General features: G+C 43.1%; 1 protein-coding gene across 8 annotated transcripts in view; it reads left to right on the forward strand.

Annotated features, from left to right (window-relative positions):
• The window catches only part of ank1b (ankyrin 1, erythrocytic b), a 55,734-nt gene extending 31,023 nt beyond the window's left edge, over positions 1-24,711 (forward strand). Inside the window, exons 13-44 of one of the 8 annotated variants that reach the window (XM_084034729.1) lie at positions 265-363; positions 555-752; positions 880-978; positions 1,185-1,283; positions 1,548-1,745; positions 1,839-1,937; positions 2,116-2,214; positions 2,390-2,488; positions 2,992-3,084; positions 3,324-3,396; positions 3,566-3,586; positions 4,927-5,050; positions 5,250-5,313; positions 5,631-5,743; positions 6,761-6,985; positions 7,553-7,707; positions 7,962-8,173; positions 9,580-9,784; positions 9,903-9,999; positions 10,100-10,328; positions 11,111-11,239; positions 12,721-12,840; positions 13,586-13,670; positions 14,773-14,847; positions 14,955-15,086; positions 15,223-15,381; positions 15,988-16,059; positions 21,164-21,824; positions 21,937-22,207; positions 22,571-22,642; positions 22,860-22,955; positions 23,193-24,711. In XM_084034729.1, the coding sequence (XP_083890855.1) occupies positions 265-363; positions 555-752; positions 880-978; positions 1,185-1,283; positions 1,548-1,745; positions 1,839-1,937; positions 2,116-2,214; positions 2,390-2,488; positions 2,992-3,084; positions 3,324-3,396; positions 3,566-3,586; positions 4,927-5,050; positions 5,250-5,313; positions 5,631-5,743; positions 6,761-6,985; positions 7,553-7,707; positions 7,962-8,173; positions 9,580-9,784; positions 9,903-9,999; positions 10,100-10,328; positions 11,111-11,239; positions 12,721-12,840; positions 13,586-13,670; positions 14,773-14,847; positions 14,955-15,086; positions 15,223-15,381; positions 15,988-16,059; positions 21,164-21,824; positions 21,937-22,207; positions 22,571-22,642; positions 22,860-22,928 (4,446 nt within the window). In that variant the 3' untranslated portion in view covers positions 22,929-22,955; positions 23,193-24,711. The remainder of the gene's footprint in view (positions 1-264; positions 364-554; positions 753-879; positions 979-1,184; positions 1,284-1,547; positions 1,746-1,838; positions 1,938-2,115; positions 2,215-2,389; positions 2,489-2,991; positions 3,085-3,323; positions 3,397-3,565; positions 3,587-4,926; positions 5,051-5,249; positions 5,314-5,630; positions 5,744-6,760; positions 6,986-7,552; positions 7,708-7,961; positions 8,174-9,579; positions 9,785-9,902; positions 10,000-10,099; positions 10,329-11,110; positions 11,240-12,720; positions 12,841-13,585; positions 13,671-14,772; positions 14,848-14,954; positions 15,087-15,222; positions 15,382-15,987; positions 16,060-21,163; positions 21,825-21,936; positions 22,208-22,570; positions 22,643-22,859; positions 22,956-23,192) is intronic. The other 7 variants (XM_084034734.1, XM_084034730.1, XM_084034736.1 and 4 more) reach the window with 7 other exon arrangements.
• Positions 24,712-25,063: the final 352 nt, after the last annotated feature.

The raw sequence follows: 25,063 nt of genomic DNA on the forward strand, positions 1-25,063 counted from the left end.
ATAGATGGATTAAGTCTGTTTTTTGTCAGCACAGTGATATTCCTTAATGAGTATGAATTGTTTCTAAATGACTGGAATTAATAAACTGGTCTGAACTTTGGATTCAGATATGAACAACGTGAATTTAAACAAGGTTTGGGCAAAAATATGCTGAAATGTACTTGGTCACTGTTACGCAATATGTAGTAATTGATGAATGAATTGAGATTCAGTTGCATACATACATGTGGTGTACTATTGATGACCTGTATTTATCAACACCAGAAAGTGGAGACTCCCCTCCACATGGCCTCTAGAGCAGGACACTGTGAAGTTGCTCAGTTCCTGCTGCAGAATGACGCGCAAGCAGATGCCAAGGCGAAGGTACGAACTTAATTTTATCATCCTAAAAAAAACAAACTGCACCAAAAGCCCACCTCAAGGACATAATGATGTAAGACATCAGTAGTAGATTGCTTTGGGTGGCTGGCTAGGTGTGTAGTCCCATTTTTGCTACATAGGAAGAACATTTCCCAGTTTAAACAATAAAGTGACCTCTTCCTCCTTACGTCCAGGATGACCAGACACCTCTACACTGTGCGGCCCGCATGGGCCACAAGGAGCTTGTCAAGATGCTCCTTGAGCACAAGGCCAGCCCCGATTCAGCTACGACCGCAGGCCACACGCCCTTACACATCTCTGCACGTGAAGGGCATATCCACACTATTCGGATCTTGTTGGATGCTGGGGCACAGCAGACCAAGATGACAAAGGTAGAGGATGACATGGTTTCTTATGTGTGAATGCTCAACTGCATGCTAAACTGCATGAGGATTAATGAGGAAAACCTGATATTCAGTGTCGATATACAATAATGAAAGCATGTTTTCTTTTGAGCAGAAAGGCTTCACTCCTCTCCACGTGGCCTCTAAATATGGGAAGGTGGACGTGGCCGAGCTCCTTCTGGAGAGAGGGGCCAACCCTAATGCAGCTGGGAAGGTGAGACAATCTGCGCTCCCAGTAGTTCTGCTCCCTGAAGTACACAAAGCAATAAAGTAGTCTTTACACACCTGTGAAGAGCAATTCAGCCTGGAAAAGGTTGACCACACATCAGCTTTACAATATGTGTTTCATATATACATGTTTTTGTGTGTGTGTGTGTGTGTGTTTATATATGTGTACATGTGAATGTGTGTGTTTAACAGAACGGTCTGACACCCCTTCATGTGGCTGTCCATCACAACAACCTGGATGTCGTTAGACTCTTGGTCAGCAAGGGAGGATCTGCACACAGCACTGCCCGAGTAAGATGCTCACATTTGCGTGTGCACATGCTCACACAGGCAGGCCGACACAGCATGCCAACCCATCGCTAACACACGTAGCAAAACAGGTCAAAGGAGTATGTGACACCCAAACTTACAGTCACATTCACGGCAACCTCTGCACACACCCACGTCACGACAGCATTCAAGTTTTCCTCTAAAATTAGACCAGAGCAGTGCTAAGAAAAGCGATGTCCTCTCCTGTGTCCGTGTCTGTACGTCCTTGTTTGTTTCCCACTACAGAACGGCTACACCTCCCTGCATATAGCAGCCAAGCAGAACCAGATAGAGGTGGCAAGTTGTCTGCTGCAGAACGGGGCAACGCCCAACGTTGAGTCCCTGCAAGGCATCACGCCCCTACACCTGGCTTCACAGGAGGGGCGGCCCGACATGGTGGCCCTGCTCATCTCCAAACAGGCCAACGTCAATCTGGGAAACAAGGTATATTATTGGCCTGGATCCAAAAGGTGGATTTACGCAGATTTTCCCCATAAAGAATGATCATTTCCTTGTCCGTCCTTTCTGTTTTTGTAGAGTGGGTTGACCCCTCTGCATCTTGTGGCTCAGGAAGGTCACGTAGGAATCGCTGACACGTTGGTCAAACAAGGTGCTTCTGTTTACGCCGCTTCACGGGTACGTAACAGTCTCAAAAGATTACAGTCAGTATCTGATGGAAAAAATATCTAATATCTTAAAAAAATATTTGATGCACCTACAATTCTGCATGCAAGTGTTTGCACAAGTTACCTTTATATTCATTAAGAGGGATTGATGAACAGCAGGCAACTGTCTCTCTCTCTCCTTGTCTCAGATGGGCTACACACCCCTTCATGTGGCCTGTCACTATGGCAGCGTCAAGATGGTGAAATTCCTTGTGCAGCAGCAAGCGCATGTCAATAGCAAGACAAGGGTAAATTATCTCTCTCTTTCTCTCTCTTTCTCTCTATTTATATACACCACTGTGTCAGAAACATTACAACTTTATCAAACCACTTTTTGTTTGCTACAATATTGCCAAAATCTATAGGTGGAAATATTGTCTCTGTTCTTCTTCTTTTGACCCTCCTACTTGTTGTTGTCTCCAGATGGGCTACACCCCTCTGCACCAGGCGGCTCAGCAGGGCCACACTGATATTGTCACCCTGTTGTTGAAACACGGAGCCCAGCCCAATGAGATCACGTCGGTGAGACATCTTTAGGAATACCTTGTCCTGTTATACTTACTGAACACTAATTTTCTCTGAGCATACAAACTAATACAAACATGCATCCTATAGTTAATGGGAAAACGAATGAGGAAAGGATTCTTTGAAGGCAATCCTCACTCCTATTACTTAACTTACTTACTTAACATGCTTCTAACATTCTTAACATTCTATGATTTGATACACATGAGTATCCACTTGTCTCCAGTTGCCATTCATCTGAATGTATTTTTGCAATTTGTATCATTTTCACGTTTGATATTAGATACATTTTCTGACTGTATTTTAACACAATATAACATGTATTTGATATATTGGATTTTTATGACACACATATGTCAAATTAAAAGGTTTTTCATATTGTGATATTATATTTTAAAAAAACAGACGTGAAAATGGACATGAAACTTATACTTTCTATCAAAAGAATGAAAACCCGGTAAATTCTATGGAAATTTTTTGCATCATCTTTCTCTGGACAGAATGGGACATCTCCCCTGGGTATCGCAAAGCGGCTGGGTTACATCTCTGTCATTGATGTGCTCAAACTGGTTACAGAGGAGTCTGTCTCTGCGGTGAGCAACACATGATGCATGGTTCACATGGTTACACCAGCATGCAAAGAAGTATCCTTGACACATCACGACTCAGACGTTCAATCAAATCGTGTTCTTGTCTTGATCAGGCTCAGCTGCATCGCCTGCTTGCACAATAATTCAGGATCTTTCTCTGCTCGTCTTCTCCTTTGCATTACTCCTCGGTCTCTCCTATGTCGTCCGATCTCTCTCTTACAACCTCCTCCTGCTCTGCACAGATCACCACAGAGAAGCATCGGATGAGTTTCCCCGAGACGGTCGATGAGATTTTGGATGTTTCGGAGGATGAAGGTAGGATATATGATTTAATTGTTATCAACTGCACAGCTTTAATAATTTTCTTTTATTTGCTATTGGTAGAAGAAGACTGTATGGGAGGTACACTGACACATCATAGTACCACCATGAATGTAAACATGTATACGAATGCTTATAACACCCTTTTCCATGTGTTTTATAGGGGTTGCCCAGCTAACTTTAGGTATGATTGTGTCTGTATCTCTGGCTTGTCCGGTCCAGTGGCTCGTGAACGTGTGCCTTCATTGCAGCCCTCATTTTCTCTGTGTGTCACTAATTGTCTTTTTAATCAGTTCCTCTGACTCTGCTTTCAACTCCAGCCCTGTTTTCTCTTCGTTATCTTTAGCTTCTCTATCTTTATTCTCTGAGATTTATTTAAAAAGTGTGTTTTTCATCAGCATGTAGTCACAACATTTTTTTTTTCCTTTTTTACCAGCGTCCGATGCACATCTGTTCGTGGACTCATTATTGACAGAACTCCAGTATTTCTGCATTTAAAAGACAAAACCTTCCAATCAAGCCATTATGAAAATGAGTGCTCCTACCTTTTAACAGGCTAATTGAACAATAAGCTTAATTACACACATGCTGTGCCCGCACTGTGACACTCAACACGTACAGTTGCTGCTTTTGCAGTTGTTTTTCTGTTTTAAAGAAATTCAGAAATAAGATAAAAACAGTGTAATTTTGACATCAAATTTGTCAAGCTTTTTAATACACTTACTTCATTTTTAATCTGTTTTTCTTGTTGCCCTTGTTTAATTGCATTGCTTTTTCCTTCTTTAACATTATGTGCGTTTTCCTGTTCGACTTGTACTAATTAATGTTTGTCTGTGAGCAGCTCTGTTTCTGTGAAGTGGTTCATTGTTTACTATTGTTGTTATGATCATTATTTCAATATCATTCCTCCTTAATAATTGAGCTATTTTCTCCTACACAGAAACAACCATCACCACATGTGATTTCATCTTTAATGGGCATGCTCACTAAAAAAAAGCTGTCACCAGGTGCCTTGCAGTTTGCCGTCCATGATGTGTCCTAAACTGTGTTTAATATTCACCGTCTTACCAATCCTCTCCTTTCACGTCTTTGGTTTCCATCGGCTCTGGTTGTTGTTGGTTTAACTCCATTGCTTAGACTACAATATTTGAAATTGCTTTCTGGCCATTTTTTTTTTTTGTTCTGTGGTCCTCGTGAAGGTGAAGGGATGGGGAGGATGGTGGTGTAATAATATCTACTTTCATCCATTAAAATTTAATCAAGTGAGATATTGTTACTCATTAAAATCTGAAGAAAAAGAATTGTCAAAAAGGGGAGTTCCATTGGCAGATTTTACTTGATTTAATAAACTAAGACTTAAAGACTGAGTGGAAGAACAGTTGATATCATAATTATGCCTTGTATTCCCCCGGTCTCATCCTTTTCTCTCTTAATTCTTTATGTGCAACCTGTTCTTTGCCAATTTTCCTTTTTTCCCCCTCTTGCTCCTTTCCCCCTTTTCTTACCTCTTTATTTTGCCCACAGGAGATGAGTTGCTCGGGATGGATGGAGCACGTTATCTGAAGCTCGACGACTTCAAGGACCAGGATGATGACTTCCTCTCCCCAAAGAAAACCCTTAGAGACTTTGAGGGTGGCATGGGTACCACGTAAGTCATCGTGCATTCAACGTCCTTCATTTGTGTTGTCTGGCAAATGGCTTTGTTCTGGTTTGGATTTTTGACGATATCTACCTACTGACCAAGTAGATGTCATAAAATCGGATTGAGTGTGTCATCAAATTTTTTTAATGCAGAATAATCGTCAGCTGTTTCTTGTCTTACATTATTCTTAAATTCGCTCCTACAGGCCATATTCTCCTGCTATTCCCAGGATCCCTTGTGTGTCCCCAGAGACTGTACTGCTGGATCAGGTATGTTAAGTCAGAGATTAATTCGTAAGGGCAATTATTTGTATATCTTCTTGTGGTTTCTGGTTTTCTTTGTCTCTTTCTGATTTTCTCCTATTTTCCTGGTTTCCTGCTTATTTCTGTCTGCCCTTGTCTCTCCTTCCTATCACTCAGTTCATTATGCTGTTTTTCTCGCCTTCTCCTCTCTTTCCTTTTATCTGTCTATCTTTTTTCCGACATTCCCTCCTACTTTTCTCCGTCTTAATTGTTTCAGTCACGGCAATTTTACTGCCTCTCAACTTCTCACTGCCTGTCTTTTTTCCCTCCCTATCTGACCTCAGCACACTCCCATCCCCCTGCCAAAAGAGTATGATGACGACTCTCTTATCCCGAGCAGCCCGGCTACAGAGACTTCAGACAACGTCAGCCCTGTGGCCAGCCCTATTCACACCGGGTCAGTATATATTAAAGCAGTTTGCTGTTAATCCTCATAATATATAATGCTAAATGATGTCATTGATTGATGCTGCATGTCACGGCATGACGGCGGTTTCATTTGAGCATTAGCAGTTTTGATTAAATAATAATTGCAATGTTGGTGACAAAATACAGATTTCAATAGGTGCATTCACAAACTCCACAGCTGAGGATCAGTGATCATTGCACATGTTGTGACATCCAAACATCAATGAATGCCAAGACTGAACCACAAATTCTCCACCCACCAGTCCACCTCCAACACTGCTGGCAAATCTGGACGAGTAATTACAGATATTGAATCTAGGATTATGCTGGAATGATACATTAATGATCATAAACAGTTGTAACTGTTCCTGTGTTTATGTTATATTGTTACTCTATGAAATGTATGAAATAATTTATGCACAGCTCAATGAGCCAGCATTTTGAAAGCAGAACATAAAGTTTAAGGAAGATGAACTCGCATGAAAAAGTGATGAAAAGATAAACTCATTGGAGAAGAGTCACCTTGCCACACACACACACACACACACACACACAAACACACACACACACACACACACATACACACAAGTGTATGAAGCTGGCTGCCTAATGCAAGATCAAACAGCATTGGGTTATTTTTAACGTCTCTTCATATAATTCTTGCTGTACTTGGTGGCCACTCCAGATGGCCTGTCCTCCGCTGCCATATTGAGACAATGAAATGACAAGGGCACCCACACACAGTGAATTGGTGTCTCCTTCGTGAATTACTCTGAAACAGACACCAGACCAGATCAATTCCAAGAACTGCTGGGAAAAAAAACACACAAATGAATAATCCTTCTGTCATCAGGTCTTCAGTGGATGAATATCCTTGAGGAAAGCCCAGTGTTGATTGATTCATTGTGTATGATTTATTGCTAAATGCATCTTGATCATAACGACATTGATTCAATCATCGTCTGAAGCTTTTCATTTAATCATCGTACCACTGTTTCACTCTCAGCTTCCTGGTGAGTTTTATGGTGGACGCTCGCGGAGGCTCCATGCGAGGCAGCAGACACCACGGCCTGCGAGTCATCATCCCCCCTCGAACCTGCACTGCACCAACACGCATTACCTGCCGTCTCGTCAAACCTCAGAAACTGACCACACCTCCTCCGCTAGTGGAGGGGGAGGGTCTCGCCAGCCGTATCATCTCCCTAGGGCCATCAAGTATGCAGTTCCTTGGGTGAGTCAACTTTGTACCAGCTTAATGCCCTTAATGTGCCTTTATTTTTCTAGTATGTGACCGTCACTGAAAATCAGATATATGTTTTGTTGGGTCATCGAGCGACCAGATTTTCTGCGCTCATATGAAATGAAGGGAATGGCATGTTAGATAAATGAAATGTTTGCTCAACATTTTCTGTAATATTTCTTCAGTTTTCGACTATTTTTGTTTTCATTAAATTAAAACGTTTATATAATTGTTTTTTCAAAGGTAATTAGCATGCCAGCTGTCTACTCAAACAGACACTAGGAGTGAGAATGACTTGCAGTCCATTGGTGGAAGATAATAATGATTAATTTGTGCTATATTTTGTCGTTTGAATATAAATTAAGATCATGGTTATGGTGCCCTCTAGTGGACAATAATAGGTCTATACATCTTGGGGTATTGCTCCAATTTATGTCACAAATCCCATTCTGTAATTGATTTATTTTTCAAACTTTCAACATGCTCCGTGTGTTGAATAGAAGAAGCCTGAATCCTGATTTAAAATCTTTATGCAAGTTTTGGCGTTTCTCTCTACAGGCCGGTTATAGTAGAAATCCCTCACTTTGCCTCTCTGGGCCGAGGGGACCGAGAGCTTGTGGTCCTCCGCAGTGAAAACGGCTCCGTCTGGAAAGAACATCGCAATCGCTATGGTGACGAAGTGCTGGAAACCATTCTGAACGGCATGGATGAAGGTAAGTGCGGTGTTAATGAATGTCTGTTCGTGAAACGTTGCACAGAAGAATAAGTCAGTGTTAATCTTGAAGTATGACCCTGGAGCTGCAGAACAAGGACAGGGATGATTTTTCTTTATAGCACAGTTGTCAAAGCAACGACTCAGACGAACGCTTTTTCTCACTCATTCTGACAAGTATCTGCCTCTCTTTATTGGTCCCTTTCTATCGCTGACCTTTCTTCCCCCGTCTTCCTCTTCACCTCCCCCCTACAGATTTGGAGAGTCACGACGAGCTAGAAAAGAAGAGAATCCGTCGGATCATCTCCACCGACTTCCCCCTCTACTTCGCCGTGGTCTCCCGCATTCAGCAGGAGAGCGATCTGATCGGCCCAGAGGGCGGCCGCTTGACCACCAAGCTGGTCCCCCATGTGGAGGCCATCTTCCCTGAGACAGCCGTCACCAAGAGAGTGAGACTGGGTCTGCAGGTGAGAAGAGGAGATGGAGAGCGTTATGCGTGAGCAGGAATGATGAGAAGGAGAGGGAATAGCAGACATGACGGATCATATACATCTTCCATTATTGCGCGGTTGTTTATTTGTTGTCTATGCCAGCGTTTACTGTGGCATTTCCGTTTCTGCTGCATTCAGTCTCTTGGAGTTAAGATTTCGTAGATTTCATATCCTGAAGTTGATGTTCTGTCTGTTTGACAAACAACAAGCCTGAATATGCGGGAGTTGTGCTGGCAGTCAGTGAGGCTTTACTCTCTTATTACTGTAAATGTTGTATTTAAATGGGGTTCATGAATTATCCTATGCGTTGTTGTGTTTATTACAAGCAGAGAATCCCTTTTTTTTTTTTTTCAGCATTTTTTTGCATGCTTTTTCTATTATATTGGTTCCTATTTACTATTTTTATTTTCTGCTATTTTGGTCTGGTCAGCAGCAATGAAAAAAATGCACAGTTGTAGTAAATGGCTGAAAATACTGGTCATTTTCCATGTGAAACATTTATCTCTGCCTATTTAAATATGTTTAAAGCCTCTTTAACCTGTTTTGATTTCTTTCAATATTCATGTCTATATCAACAACAATGCTTAACCATGTGATGCTTTACAATATAATACATCACCCTGCATGTAGTTGCCCTGAGCCAGCCCTGATGATTTTTTTCTCACCCTGTCATATCATACTGCATCATTTCTAAATTAGCATTTGCAACACGTGGCATCTGTCCTGCCAAACAGGAGCTTTTGGCAAATGTGTGGCTGACTGTCACTCATCCAGACCTCCACAGACACACATATGGGAACTCGGCAAGCACTCATGCTGACTGTCTTCATTTCACCTACACCCCACTTGGTTTTGTTTATCAGGGCAGAGAGATTATGACAGATTATGGGTTCTGCATTTCAGTTCTTTCGGTCACTTCAGCGTACGTTGTTTACATTGTCATTGCACTGCTGTTGTTCAAGCAAATCGCATGGGTGGGAGTTTTGCTTTTGCCTCATGCTGCTCTGTTTATGTTTTCCTTTTATCCAGCCATTCATCAGTCCTCAGTTGCCTGATTTAAGTTGTGAGCCACACTGACCGAGCTGATGCACTGATCTGAGCTGGGTCAGGTGTGACATATGAATTGGTTGCATGCGTGAGTATGGCTGTGAGTTTTATGTTTCAGTCTATTGCACATGCACTGCTTTCTTTTTGTGTCCTCCTCCTATTTCTATTTCCTGCCTTTTTACTGTCCTTTTGGATTACCTTTACTTACTGCAACTTTTATATTGTGCTTGTGTTTATCTTTCACATATTTAATGCACCCAGCCTTCTTCAGCTCCATGTCTTTGACTGACAACCAGCTTTTTAATAATCTTTTCCCCTATTTACTTCAACCTCAGGCGCAACCAATCCCCGATGAGCTGCTGACTCGGCAGCTTGGTAACCAGGCGACCTTCAGCCCCGTGGTAACCATCGAACCACGCCGACGCAAATTTCACCGTCCAATCGGGTTGCGCATCCCTTTGCCACCGTCCTGGCGGGAGAGTCCTCGGGATGCTGGGGAGGGCGACACCACAAGCTTGCGCCTCCTCTGCAGTGTCATTGGTAGGATTCACTCTGAAGTCAATCCAAAAGACAGGATGTTTGCCTGCATTCTCTGTGAACGCATCTGTTACTTTGGTTATCGGGGCATGAATGACACAGTGTGCTCGTTGTGTCTCAGGTGGCACAGCACCAGCTCAGTGGGAGGACATCACAGGAACCACCAAGCTAATGTACGCCCACAACTGTGCCAACTTCACCACTAATGTCTCTGCAAGGTGAGCGCCGCGGCTGTAATCAAGATGAATGCATAACCAGTCAGCTTCCGTTCCCTGCTCTCGAGCACGCTTCTTACTTCTCTTCTCCTACCTCATCCAGATTCTGGCTGGCAGACTGCCCACGCACGGCAGAGGCAGTGACCTTTGCCAATTTACTGTACCGGGAGCTCATGGCTGTACCATATATGGCCAAGTTTGTTATTTTTGCTAAGATGAATGAAGCACGGGAGGGGCGCTTGCGTTGTTACTGCATGACAGATGACAAGATGGACAAAACACTGGAGCTGCATGAAAACTTCACCGAGGTGGCCCGCAGTCGAGACATTGAGGTCAGCACAGTGGCAAAGGAAAACGTTGCCAAGGTCATAAACAGGGAAAGGTGTTGGGGAAAGCTAGTCGTTGTTATGGAAACATCAAACGTAGTTACCAGCCAGTAAAATAATTTAAACAATAGGCCTCACCAGACGGTTGTGGAGAAAATAATGAAATAAAAGGTTTTAAATACAATAACATATTTCAGACAAGGTAGTTTTTTATATATATTACATCGGCTGTATTTATGTACTTTATATCAGCAGGGGGAGTCACGTAGAAACAGTTGTTTACACCAGTTTGCATCCCTCTCTCTCACTCTTTCTTTCTTGTTGACTGTCCCTCCACTTCCCGTTTCTCGTCTGTAGATTAAATTAAATTACTGACTAAGAAACCGTGACGTGTCCGCTGATCAATACTGTTTCAATACTATTGCACCTACATGCATCCACTAATATAGTCAAAAGACTTAGCAACTACCGACTGTTTTAATTTTTCAGTAATCTGCGGATCATTTTCAGTTCCTTCATAATTGTTTCATCTTAGAAACGTCCAAATATGACTTCACAACTTCAAATAACTTGTTTTGTTTGACCAAAAGTATTAAAACCCCCAAAATATTCAGTTTGCTATTCTAAACAACATCGAAAACTAGATCGTTTAGCTCTTTCTGCTTGAACATTACTAGAGCAATTACTCGATTATCAAAATTGTTCCCAATCATTTTTCAATCGATCGCCGAATGAATCATTCCGACTCTTATCTCGTCAATCCTAACGCTTTGTGAAACGTTCCACAGCTGATGGAGGGCATGCCGCTGCACCTGGAGTGTTCGGGGAACCTGGTGCCCATCAGGAAGGCCACCCAGCAGCCACGCAGCTTCAGCTTCCAGGCCTTCAGAGATAACCGGCTGCCCGTCTCTGTCAAGGTCTGTCTCTATCTCACTGTTCATATGCCTGCTTTTCTATCACTCGCTACACATTCATACAGTACTGTGGTCGTTGTTTGTTCAGCTGTTGGATTCAGTGTGTCAAGGATCATCTCGCCAGTTAGTCGGTTTCCCCCCTGATCTCCCCACCTGCTGGTTCACCCGCCCAAATAAACCTGCTCACGTGGTGGTTTTTTGTGTGCTTTTCACTGTCATTTCTATCAGGCAGTCGGTCCGTCTCACCATCAGCATGTCGACGTTTAGATATGAGTGCAGCGCTGTGCACCACACCAAGAAAATAAATAATTAAATTAGAATAAAAGCATAATAATGTTTACCATTACATTACATTTAAGTCTAATCTTATGAAAACATCGTACAGTATGAAGATATCTCAATCAGGGTTATTGTTGATGATTTTTAACACATTTCTGTATGTCTGTCACTCAGTCTTCTTTGTGGATGTCTAATCGTCTTTCATTCTTTCTAATGACAAGTTAAAAATGGTCCGAATTAGATTTCTGGTGTCCTGTTTTCTATTTTAATTGACTGTGCAATGATAACCTCCTCCCCAGTACGTATCGGCACTATGTTTTATAGCGTGTCCTTTTGGTTACTGCTGCGTCATTGAAAAAGTGATCCTTAATCTTTCTGATTAATTGTCATTTCTTTGTCTGTTGTTTCACCTCATGTGTGTTATTGAACCCTCCTGCTCAGATAACTTGTCTTCATACCGTGCATGCCTTTTCATGTCCGTCTTTTCATATCAATTATCATATTCCTGTAACATATTTAATCACTTTTCATAGATTGGTCCATTTTGTTTGATGATCCATCTATCAGTGTCTTTCTCTCCTTGCCTCTCTGACACACTACTGTTTATTTCCAGCTACATGACTACTTTGATCGATATATTTTTCATTACGGTGTAGCCGAGCAACAAATAACGTACCTATCTACCTGTTGTTTGCATGTCCTGTGACGCCCTCACTTTCTTTCTGCCTGCCTTCCTATCTTTGCGGCCTTGCCTGTCTGTACGTGTCTGTCTCACTGTCTCTCTTTCTCTCTCTCACGGTCACTCTGTAACTGTCTGGTCTGACAGACGTCCAGGTAAAATGTGCAGGTAAATCTCTCCCTCTTGCCTGCCTGTGGACTGCTTCCATCCCTGTTTCCCCCTGCTTCTCGTCCCATGTTACTGCGCCACACGTTCGAGGCATTGTGGAGGGATCTAATTCCCCTTTTTGATCTGTTTTTCTTCCTCCTTCTCCTCTAAATCTTATTCACTCTTCTTTTCCTATGTGCTCTGCCTCTTCTCTTGTCCCTTTCTGTCATCTCCTTTTTTACACCATCTGTCTTTACTTACTCCTTATGTTCACACTTCTCCCATCTATATCTGGTTTTGTCTTTGCCATTTCCCCCTCTGTATTCTCCTTCGTCTTCTCTCTTTCTTTCTCTTCTCCTTTCTGTCATTTCTCTGTCAGGTCAGAGATAGTAACAAGGAGGCCGCTGGGTTTCTGTCCTTTCTGCGGAAGTGCACCAAGTATGAGGACACGCAGCATGTACTGTGCAACCTGAACATAACCATGCCACCCTGTGTCAAGGTAAGGACTCGCTTGCAAACACTTCCCCACAAGCACAACAGAAACCTTTTTTTTCTTGAATCTTCCCTAGACGTCCATCTGCCTGCTCAGACAGAAGTTGTTTCGTGACATTCTACGATTAAGAAGACAGTTATTCTTTAGCTTTTCTATAAGGTATAACATAATAGCTGCTTTTGCTATTATGTCTTACTTGCCAAGTATGATGCCTGAGGTGGCATTTCGTCAGCCATTACATGTCCACACCTGATTGGCTAGAGGACAATAAGACTATACTCAACTTGTTACTAATGGGGAAACTCATTGATACGGTGGCTTTTGGACAATTAGAAAGCTGCTATATATATGCAAGTCCAATTTTTTTTTTTTTTTTATCAACTGAAAGGGATTTTTCTTGCAAAATGAATGCCAATTCTGCATATATACATTTCATTTCCACCCTTACAGTGAAAAAGAAACCATAAGGTGATTATTGATGTAAATTTCTACTGCGCATTTAACCTAGATTATTGTTATGACAGAGCAACCTTTTTCAAAATGGCCACAATGATGCAAAAGATTCAAGTCCAATCTGTTGCTACTGTTACATGCTAGTAAACACGTAGCTTTCTATTGTACCAGCAGCCCAAAAGCTTTGCTGAGGTCCTGTGGTGGGCGTTGAAAGGTTAAAAAGTGCTACTTTAATGAGACTTGACACCAAATGTAATTCAATCACAATGTGATTTTGTTGTTTCTATTTATTTTGAAGGTTGTTGGAAGTGAGGAGCGCAGGCGGACCTTAACCCCCCTCGCCCTGAGGGAACGCTACAGTGCACTGAACGAGCCTGGCGTGGGTGAGTCCTTGACTGCCTGACCTTCAGCCCTCTCCTGGTTTATTAGCAGAAGGAGACGGGCACTGAATGTTGCGCCGCCCCTTTACCCACAACCCTTTGCTTCCCACTCTGCCCTCTCTATTTTCCCCTATGTGTCTCTCGCGTGCACGCATGGCACAAAGACCAAGCCTTGGATGCAATGCACTGCTCTACGGTATGCCCCAGATTTCTTTGCAGTGCAGTAAGAAGAATAAGACGAGCCGTCCCCCAAAATGGCACCGTGGCACGCAGCAAATAGCCTTTTTTCTGAGTGCCGAGTGTCCTGGTAGCTGTGACAACAAATGAATGACTTCTGTGATTGGTTTGCATGGCGCTAGTGTCTCCACTGCGATTTCCAATGGCATGGCAGCAGATGCTGTTAGCATTAGTCGTATAGCTTAGCATTGGGAATGGGCAGGATCTCGCAGTGGAGCTAGACAGAGGAGCCCTTATACTGATTGGCCTGTGGTAAATGAACAGAGTCAAGATGGCCGTTCTGGTTGGTTTAAACTTCGCTGATGGCGGGTGGTTGGGTTGAAGAGGAAAGGCCTTTTCTGTCTATCACACAGCGTTGCTGCATTGCACCTCAGTCCCTCTGTAATGGTTACTGAATGCTACTTTGGTTGGTGGGACTAGCACCTGAATGAACCCCAGATTCTTACCTCCCCTGCCCATACGGTGTGTTAACCCTGAGCATTGGACAGCAACCAATTGCTGTTGGTATTGCATATTTCCTTCAACAGAGCAATGCTTTCGTCAAGGTAAGTATTGCTATTAAGAAATTTAATAGCAATTCAAGAAGATGTATTGAAACCAAAAAGGAAAATAACAAAATACCGGTTAGCAGCTCTTTAAAAGTATTTGGGTATTAGTTATTAACACACATTTGGATGGTCCAAAGTCTATATGTGTCCCAAATTATAGTCACTTGAATATAAGCTAGACCTTCCAATGACATTGTGGGTAGCGGTACAATCTCCTACAATCAGTAAAGGTACACAAATGTGTCTTGTTGAGGCTGGCAAGGCAGCTAGTTTCTAATTTGTGTGTCTTTATATTAACTGTTTCTTTTTTTCCATTTTAGCCACAGTGAATGCCATGGAGAGGACTGAGATCAAGATCAACATCATATCTGAACAGCTGGGTTTGAGCTGGGCAGGTAAGTCATATCAGAGATCACACAGAGCTTCTGATGTTTTTACTGTATCTGCTATATCTGTCTGTTTTCTGTGTCTCTTTTAATCGGCTCGACTGTCCGTTTGTCAGAGTTGGCGCGAGAGCTTCAGTTTGGCGTGGACGACATCAATCGGATCCGTGTGGAGAATCCCAACTCCCTGCTGGACCAAAGCTCTGCCCTCCTCAACCTGTGGGCCAGCAGAGAAGGCAAAAGGGCCAAGAGTGAGTCCGACACTACAGTATATCTTTCAGAAGTCAGCAAAGTGAATGTCTTTTTTCTGACTCTTGATCTCTCCCTGTTGGTCTCCTCCTTCTTTGTTATCCGTCTCCCTCCCCACTCTGCGTGTTCCTCTTTAAGTGGAGAGCCTGTACACTGCTCTGAAAAACATTGATCGTAGAGACATTGTAGCATCTCTGGAGGCTCAGGCTCCGCAGCCGGCGCCCGGTTCTTTAGAGGAGGGTGCTTGTCGACTCGGCGACCGCGACTCCACCCTGCTGTCCCCCAGTGTCCTCAATGGTAAGACACAAAAAACACATCAGACACCACACGAGACATTATTTAAACCAGTGTCCTTATCAATCAACAGCGAATAACCCCACTACGTTTAGACGGCAGAATGTGCTTTGCTCTTAATCGTATGTGTATTTAGTCTTAACACCTTAAAGCTAATCTATCACCAAGTTAGATCGTTTCACTTTTTTCTATAGCAAGTTATCAATTTGTTTTAAGAATAGAATGCATTTCCCATGTAAGAAAACATTCTGATTGTTAATTAAGTTTTCAGGGTGATCGTTAGTGTCATGATGATTGATCACAAATTCAAAAGTTTAAAATAATTTGCTGCGAAAGCAGAATTTGAAAGGAAAGTATATATTAGATGATATTTATTTTATTATACGATTGATATTTATACATTTTTCAATGTTGATTCTACCCTCATTTCACAATTAGGCCTCCAGGATTTAAGTATTTTTCTATAAACAAATGTATTGGTCACAACAGCTGCTAAAAATCCCACGAGGTGAGCCGTGTATTTACTCTCCACCTGTGAAAACTTCCCTGCTTCCCTTGAGTTTGGGTAACGGCCATTTTACCTTTTTTTTGTTGTTGTTGTTCCACAAGAGGTCACGGACAAAAGGCCACCGCGCCTAGTGCGCAAGCCACAAGTTATTAGACCCCCGTTTTTCAGAAGGGGTAAGTTGAAGGGAACTCAGGCTGCATGGTGGTTTGCTGCTCATGACATGATGATGATGATGATGATGATGCTGATGATGATGATGATGATTGATGATCAATCTCAGATGATGTTTTTGAGGTGTGAGGAATGGTGTCATTCTCCCACCATCAACCTGGCCTCTTGCAGCATGCACTAACACCTCTGTTCATCCCTCACCGGGACACAAGTCATCGACTTTGAGTTACAAGTTTTCACACCTCATACTCGAGCCCTGAACATGACGGTTCTTATTCTTCTGTGAGAAAAGAGGTTAACTCCCTTTTTTTTGCTGTTACTGACTAGGATTGTAGAAAGCACACGAGACATTCATTTTTAGGCCAAACAAGCCAACACTTACTGAATGTAATTACTGATTTTCAATTGAGGATGTTCGTTGTTTAAATGACATGTGTGTACGTTTGTTCCGTGTGAGTGTGTGCGCACACACATGCATCTGTGTGTGCGCGTGTGTGTGCACACACGTGTGTCTGGGATGGATACACCAGTCAGAAGTGGCGCTAGTACACATTTAGTCGTGTGCTGTGGGCCTTCATACCTTGTTTCTGTCCCTCACTCTTCCTGTCTGTCTCTGTCTTTCCCTGAGAACAAGACAGAATTTCACTCCCGACTAAGCTCGGACTGACAGCAGACATTGAAACATTAATGCAATGTTCTAGCAGTCTCAAAATTGTGTCTTTTGCTCAGGGCTGTCTCTCTCCCTCCGTCCTACTTTCAGTCTCTCTCTCTGAACCTATGACATGTCATATCTGCTGCCCAGCCGCCCTGCTCCTCTTCCTCCTCCGCTCTCCTGCTCTTCTTCCTCACAGCTCTTCCTGTCCGACCTCTGACCTCATATGACCTCATGTTGACCTCTGGGCCTCCTCCTCCTCCTTCTCTTGTCATCTTATTTCCCCGCGCTCCTCCCTCGTTCAGTCGAGCGGGGACCCTCTCCTTTCTCAGTCTAGCTCTGTGTGTGTACTACAGTTTGTGCACGTGCATGCCGCATGCTTTGCTGTTAATCCCTTTGTGCATTTGTGTGTGTGTGTGTGTGTGTGTGTGTGTGTGTGTGTGTGTGTGTGTGTGTGTGTGTGTGTGTGTGTGTGTGTGTGTGTGTGTGTGTGTGTGTGTGTGTGTGTGTGTGTAAATATGTGTGCATGTTTCAGACCTGGGCTTTACTCAAAAGTATCTGAATGTATTAACATTCAAAGAAAGTCAAAATCACTTTTAGGTTAGTTCAGCTTGTTTTCACACAAGAATCGTTTGAAATGCCTTGAAAGATAAAGAATGCTCAGGATAATACTTTGAATATATAAGATATATATGTTTTACCCAGGTCTACTCCAGATTTCTGTCTGTGTGATTGTGAGTGAGGAGTTTTCCTGAACAAAATGAAGTTTGCTGTTTGCTGGTTTGGATTCCGACATCGTGATGTGCATGGCATGCTTTCAATGTATGTGGTTTTCTTCACAGTGTAAAAATAATTTCTCTGTTAAATGGATGTATTTCAGTCTTGGTTTTAATGCAATATTAACAAACAAAATGTTTTGGTTTTTTTTTCTTTACCTGTAAAATAGATGGTGTGTCGTTTAATGCTACGCTGTAACACATGGTCAGCTGCGTAGAACAAAATGTTCAGTGTACAATGTTGCTGTGACACGACGTTTTTCATTCATGGGCAGAAACACTATAAATTATTTTCAGTCTGATTTTATATGAATATATATATTTTACTGAATCTTTGACATTAAACAAAAGGAATTTTCCTTTCCACAATAACTGTTCAGCATATTGTAATTCTTGTGGTACCCCTGGATATAATTTATAATCCCATCAGGGGCTGGATTTCCTAAAATAAATAAACTGACTTTAAAATGGATCTTTAGATATTTGATTGAACAGTGTTTTGCCCACGTCTGATGACGGACTCACTGTAAACATTGTGTGAATGTGATCTGCCAGCAGGGATATTCTTGTGAGGTGTGTTTGTGTATTGATTTGTGTGATTATCTCTCTTCGAGGCTCGCCGCTAAAGAGCGTGTTCTCATCTTTATGTTACTACGAGCGCGTCATTGTGTGTGTGTGCCGTGAGTGTACAGTGATACGTGCTGTGCGGTGCGTTGTGTTTCTGTGTGGAGTCGTGTCGTGCTTCACTCCATCGTGTGTCGTTGACACCAGTGTGCGTGTTTGTGTTTAAATAGCAGGAGTGAAGGGAAACGCTAACCCGGATCCATCTAACTCATTCTAACTCTCATTCTAATTCTGACTCATTCCTCCCTCTTCACCTCATTCTGACGCCGCATCTCATCATCCCGGCCCTGTACCATCCCAGAAACACACACACACACACACATGCTTGGCCACATTTTAGCCCATTAGCACACAATCATACGTACACAGTAAAGAGGTATTTCACCCATTAATACAATCATTTTTTTACTGGTCAGATACATGTTGTTATGGATGCCATTAAGAAAAGACATCAAACCTCTCTGAGGATCTAGTTATGTGTAGGTATCAGGACAGTATAGAAAGCTTACTTTCTGTTTCCACAGGTGTCCATTACAGCAGTTTTTGTACAGTAAATGAACTGATATGTAATGTTATACGTTTATATTATAAACTAAGCCGAATCATATTTCTTTACAACCTCAATCAAAGTTTTTGTGAAATATAGCTTTAGTCGACGTAGGCCTACTGCCTCGAAGTGACATATTATTGCAATTCATAAGACACATTATACATGAGTATAGGAAAAGTGATTCCTACACAGAAATCCCCTTTGCTTGCCTTTTCTCTGTCTGGGCCTGCTCAGAAATACCAATTATATTAGCGTTGGATAACAATTATCAATACCTTAACATGGTCAATTTGTTAAAACTGCCTGGGAAGTTAAACTGAAAGGTTCTTCATTAAACCTGAAGGTTGTGCTCATGTTATATTCCTCCCTGAAAGCCCCACAACACACATAGTTTATTTACAGGCCTTCAGATGTCTGTGGTTTTAACCTTTTGACTTGAAACACAAGGTGACATCACACCTCGGTGCTTCTCTTGAAAAGTTTCCCTCCAGGAGGATTAGGGCTCTGAAGAGTGAACGCCACTTTGATTTTGGGTGAAGTGCTCCCTTACTGTTCAATTTTGCCTTGTTTCATTCATCTGAACTCATTGATGCAACAGTTTATCAAAAACATTTTACTAAGAGGAATCAAGCAATGGCCAATCCAAACAAACTGAGAACCAACATGTAAATTGGAAGCTTACGAAACGTATATTAGTTTGTACTGTTTGTACTGTAATACTAAATATTTATTTTAATTAGATAGACATTTAACCATGTCTTTCATCTTAGATGATAGATAAAGAATAATAATCCAATTATTAAAAGTGCACAAAGAAGGAAAATAACATTTAAACTCAGATGACAAACCTGTTGTTTTACTGTATGTACTATAAATTAAAATAGAAGTATAACTTATGCTATGAATGTCAAACTTATGCTATAAATGTCAATCGCATTATTATCTCATAATACCACATATATATTTTGCCCTGAAATGAATACTATGAACAATAATAGAATAATAATAACTGAATAAAATGCATGTTAGCATGTCCGAAAGTGTGTTGGTGTGTGTGTGTCCTCCTGTATTTACTAGTTTTGTTAGAATGAACGGCGTCTTAATAATAGACTCAAAGTAGAACAAAAATGTTAAATATGTGAAAAAGTATTTTGATTATCCGTCATTTATTATATTCAAATGTCATTCTGGATCTTATGATAAAAAAAGCTATTTAGTTATGTTTGTAATCCAACGATGTTTTGTGATTTATGCATTGATAATCAATGAAGTCATCCTGAAGAGAATAACACGAAACAAAAGTGATTGATTACATGTTTTTAGTCAATTTAGACCAAGTCTGATCAAGTCAGTTACAACAACAAAAACTTAACTTTAACATAAAAGGTTTGTCTAATGTGTGTGTGTGAGCGTGTGTGTGTCTCTGAGCGTGTGTGTGCCTGTGAGTTTGTGTGTGTGTGTGTGTGTGAGTGTGTGTGTGTGTGTGTATACAATGACCTTTATTTGAATTGTTAGGATGCAGGCACATACTTTATGCATGACTGATAATGCAAGAGCAACAGTAACTTGCATTTTCCCCTGTAGAATCTGCAAGATGCTGCTGACTCCCAATCAGGAACGTGTGACGGGGGTTGGAACGATAATAGAGATCTTTATTTACTACTTTGGTATTTCTATCACAGCTGCTGTGAAAAACAACTTAATCATTCCTCAAAAACGGCAGCACACAGCCTCTGCCTTGATTAGTCAACACCAACAGTTATAAAAAAAAGAATCTTGAAGAGATCTGAACACACACCTGTGATGGTCAGATTTCAAACATGCATTCCTTCCTTTTATTATTGGCTGTGTGTAAATACAACCGCTTTTATTGGGGTTTTTGCAAATCAGCCTCTTAAGGAACCCCAGTTGCAATCAGGGTCATAGAATCCAATTGGAAGCCTTTTCTCAGATGTTGCTAATGCGACATTTATTTCGTGCCAACCCCACAACCAATATGCTTTATAGCTCTAGACTCACCTTCCGTCACTTATCGAGGAACACAGTGTTTGTTCTGCAGATTCACTTTCTTCCATGGTTTGCAAACTAGAGCCCGGCACCATTCACCTCACAGACGGTGGGGGATCCCTTTGACCCTCACCTCACTCTTATTGCTGTGTCCCAATGACAATAACCAAAAGTGATCAAAACCACCAGCGTCAATTAGACAAACTCCAGAAGGACAAAGAAAGCTGCTTGCAGAAACAGTTCTTGTGCTCTTCCTTTCAAATTGGTGTCAGATTTCTGATCCAATATATCTTTATTTTCACACTTAATGAAATTGATTGAATCTCAATCCTTTTTAAAGAGAATCCAGTCTCTTTGTTGGTATATTGGGACAGGGCTGAGCCCCACTGTTTGCTCACTGGTCTGAGAAACAGTCGATCCACCACCTCCCCATCCTCCCCCTGGCTATGCCTGCTTGGTGTTAGTCTTTCTCTTGTCTCGCCCCTGTCTTCCCTCAGGTTATGGGCTGGTGCAGGAGGAAATGCTGTCCCCGGCCTCCATGCAGTACAGTTTGCCCTCCCCGCTGGGCATAGAGCCCTACTGGCAGGAGGTCTCCAGCCTCGAGTGTGCTCCAATCGCCACCACCGAGGAAGACACGCTAATGGAGATGTCGGATGTCCAGGTGTGGCCAGCAGGGGTCAGCCCCTCGTTGGCCGTGGAGGACTCGTCGCTAGACGGCAGCAGTCGGGCCGACGACTCGGAGGGCCCCACGCTCTCCCTTCCCTACAGCTTGGGTCGCCCGAGCAGTGGAGCCAGCGGAGCCAGCGGCTCCATCATGGAGCTGGAGGAGGAAGAGGAGGAGGAGGATGAGGAAGGGGAGGTGGAGGAGGAGGAGGCGCCACAGATGCCAGCGAGTGCGCTGGCGGAAGGGGACCGAGTGAGGGCCAGTGGCGCTGTTCCTAAGGTCAACCTGAATGGACAGCTGGGAGGTCAGAGGTTGGACGGGAGGAGAGGGGAGGTCCTCGCAGCAGGAGGAGGAGGAGGAGCAAAAGGAGGAGGTGCAGGTGTAGGGTTGAGTTCAGTGGAAGGGATTTCTTTTGTTGCAGGCCAGCAGGTGTACGCCCAGCGGTATGAGGTGTCGGGACTGAGTCGGGCTTCCGAGCACAATGGAGATAACCGGTACGTTGGCTCGGACTATCGTCAGACTCAGTACGTTGTGTTTTGTTTCGCACCATCTGCTGACAACATATTTGTCTCTCTCCCTTTGTTTCCTCTCCATTCTGCTCTGCAGGGTCGTGGGAGGCGGAGCATTTCAACCCTACTTACCAGACAAAGACTCCCTGCAGGGCTGGGTGGGCTCGGTGTCATCGGGACGCGACGGCAGCGTGCCAGGCATGCGCGTGGCTCAGGAGGCTCTGCTAACTCCGGTGTGTGACACGGGTTACTCTCATGTGCTGCGTGGGCGCCTCCTACAGGGCACACAGCCCTTTGACAAGGGGCTGGGCTTCTCTCACCAGGAGGCGGGCCAACGTCCTTGGGAAACAGAGCCGAGGCGGGGCCAGGTCAGGTTGCCGACCACCCGCCGCTTCCTGCGCCAGGAGGCGGAACATCTTTGTCCATCACCTTTTTATTTTTTTAATTAACAGACTGGAAGACAGTCATTCAACATGATTTATTTGCTCCACAACCATCAACGCATTTAATCTCACTTAAGAGGTCAACGATCATCAAAATTGTTCATTTTGATGAAGTCACAGAACCCGACCAGAATGATGTGTTGTGCGGTGCAACACATGGGGGATATCTGCCATGTCCGATCCTTTTTTTGCTTTTGTTTACATTTCTGATTGCAAACAATGTATTGCCGTACAAATGTGATTCCTGTGAATTGCTGTTTATTTGCAAACTGTGTTGTCTTTGTGCAGAGGGAGGAGAAAGAGGACTACACTGCCGAGGTGCAGTTTGTCGATGAGCACGGACGCACGCTCGCCAGAAAGGTGAGTGTTTTCGTCATTTACACGGAGTCATGTTCGCACATAAACACCGTGAGCCCGAGCAGATTACTGTGAATCAGTCACACAGCCGGACACAAAAGGTGTTGGTTCAGCGAGCCACGCTGGCTGGCCGTTTTCTGCTCTGGTTGCATGTCGAGGTTTCGGCAGTTAACTGGTCCAAGTGTTGTTTCCTTCCCTCCTCCCTCCCTCCTTGCTCCAGGTGGGGGCGGATGTGAGAAAGGGTGCTCAGTCAGCGCAACGCACCAGTCTGCGGAGAGTTAAACACTGAAACACACATTACTACCCAGTCCTCCAGGTACGGGACACACGACAAGCACTTGTGCATCCCAGTGCTTGGAAAGAAGCCTGCATGGCTTACATCTTGGACGCTGTTAGAGCTCAATTATCTCTCACATGCTGTTCTTTTCCATTCATGTTCAAAATTAGAACCTTAGATTTGGCATTCAGTAGACTTTCTATTTTTCTTCTTTCTTTTTTTTTTTTTTTTGGAAGGCCAAAATGGTGTCAAATGGTGTCTGTCTCTGTTTTCCAGGACCGGAAAGCCACTGCCAAATCATCCTACACAAAAACACGATCAGACCGCAGAGGAAAATGAGCAAGGCGAGGAGAGGAGGAGTAAGACAAAGACTAAGAAGTACAAACTACAAAATGAAAAAACACAGAATAATCCTCAATGTGTGACCATGGGACACCACAAAAAGAAAAGAGAGGGATGAGGAAAAAAGAAAAAAAGAAGAGCTCAACTTGTAGTTTTCTAACATTTGTAAAGAAAAATATCAACTAGACAACGGCATGATTCTTCTTCTTTTTTTTTCTTCTTTTTTTTACAAAAAAAACCCCATAAATGTCAGTAAAACAACCAAGAACAAAAAAAAAAAAAGCGACAAAAAGTGCTTCCTGTGAACTGTAAATGCATGATGACTGCTGGTGCATGCCCTTTGACCTTTTGAACTGTCATTATCTACAAACTGAAGGGGTACATGGTGCAGGGCTGGCCCACACTCGGGCCACGGGCCGTTTTAAGGACCTATTTCCCCCCAACTGGAGTGGTGTGTGTCAGCAAGTTGAGTCCAATAACACTACAGCCAAAAAAAAAAGAAAGAAATCCCCCGACGGATGGTTCTGTGTACAGCTAAGCTTCTGCTGAGCCTACCAATGCTTCTTCCACCGGACCCTTTCCCTATTATACTCTATGTGATATATGCACTCTATGCTACGTGGACATGTGTCAGTGTGTGTATGTGTGTGCGTATTCTTCTCTGCCGCATGTGTTTTTTTTTCGCTTCTGGCTCGGCGCTGAGCCCGGCTCTTCGGCCCTGTGATGTCATGGCGTGCTCAGTGCCGGATTGAGAAAGCCGGCGTGCTGCCCTGTGAGTGTTCCTGTCTGCGCGTGCTGACGTCGTCTTTTTTTCTTTTGTGGACGGAGCTCGTTTCGTGTTTTCTTTTTTTTTTTTTTTTTGGTTTCTTCCCGAGCCCGTCCACCTTGATTTGTAAGCGTTGTCTGACCATCAAAGGGAAGTGGATCCACATCACACCCTCATGTTTTCTCTACAAAGGGGTCGGTTGTCTCGATTGTATTGTGCAGCAGCTCTAAAACACATAGATCCACTTTTTTCCCTTTTCTACCTTCCTTCATTTCTCCCAGTAGCGCACCTCATCTTGATTCAGTCTTTTATCGGTAGCCTCAGTCAATATGCAGTAAAATCACAGGCCTCTTCATCAGCATCCGTAGCGCCTCCAACGCTAACAACACTGAGTGTGCTCCCTCTTTATCCGTTTGCAACGGCTGTAGCGCCTCACATGTCAAATTCAGGTCCGCTCATTTGAATGAAGCAGAAACAACACGGAGGAACAGGTAACATAGTGATCCGGAAGAGCTCTACTTCAATGGTAGCAAGTGTAAAAAAAAAAAGAAAGCGATGCTGCTACACTGCAGTAACGTGATGGCGAAGACAGACAGGTAGCACTGTGATTGTCTTATTCACACTGACCCCAGACTCGTGAACTGTGAAGACACACAAACAACAAAAGCACACACGCACATTCAAACATAATCAGAAACGCATCGCAATTATATAGTCTGGCTTTTTTTTTTTTTGTCACAGCAATAATACCTAACAAGAACACAGAAGATGGAAGGATTCTGTATATCTACAGATTTGTAGCTGACAGCTCCTCGGTTAATGGCGTTTCAGAGAGGATGCACTGGTGTGAGATCAGACCATTCAGCTGTAGCAGTGGGAGACCCGAGGGGGCCCGAGAGATTGTTTTTCAGCACCTAACGTAGCAAAACATAAACCAGGATATGTCGACTTAATACACTTACACCTGTCAAGGAGTGTGCTGCCACCTTAGCGCCATCGTCCCCCCCCGAGTGTCTTAAGTTGTACTTGTTAGTGGCGT

Source organism: Eutrigla gurnardus (assembly GCF_963514095.1).
Source record: "Eutrigla gurnardus genome assembly, chromosome: 19".
Lineage (NCBI taxonomy): Eukaryota > Metazoa > Chordata > Actinopteri > Perciformes > Triglidae > Eutrigla > Eutrigla gurnardus.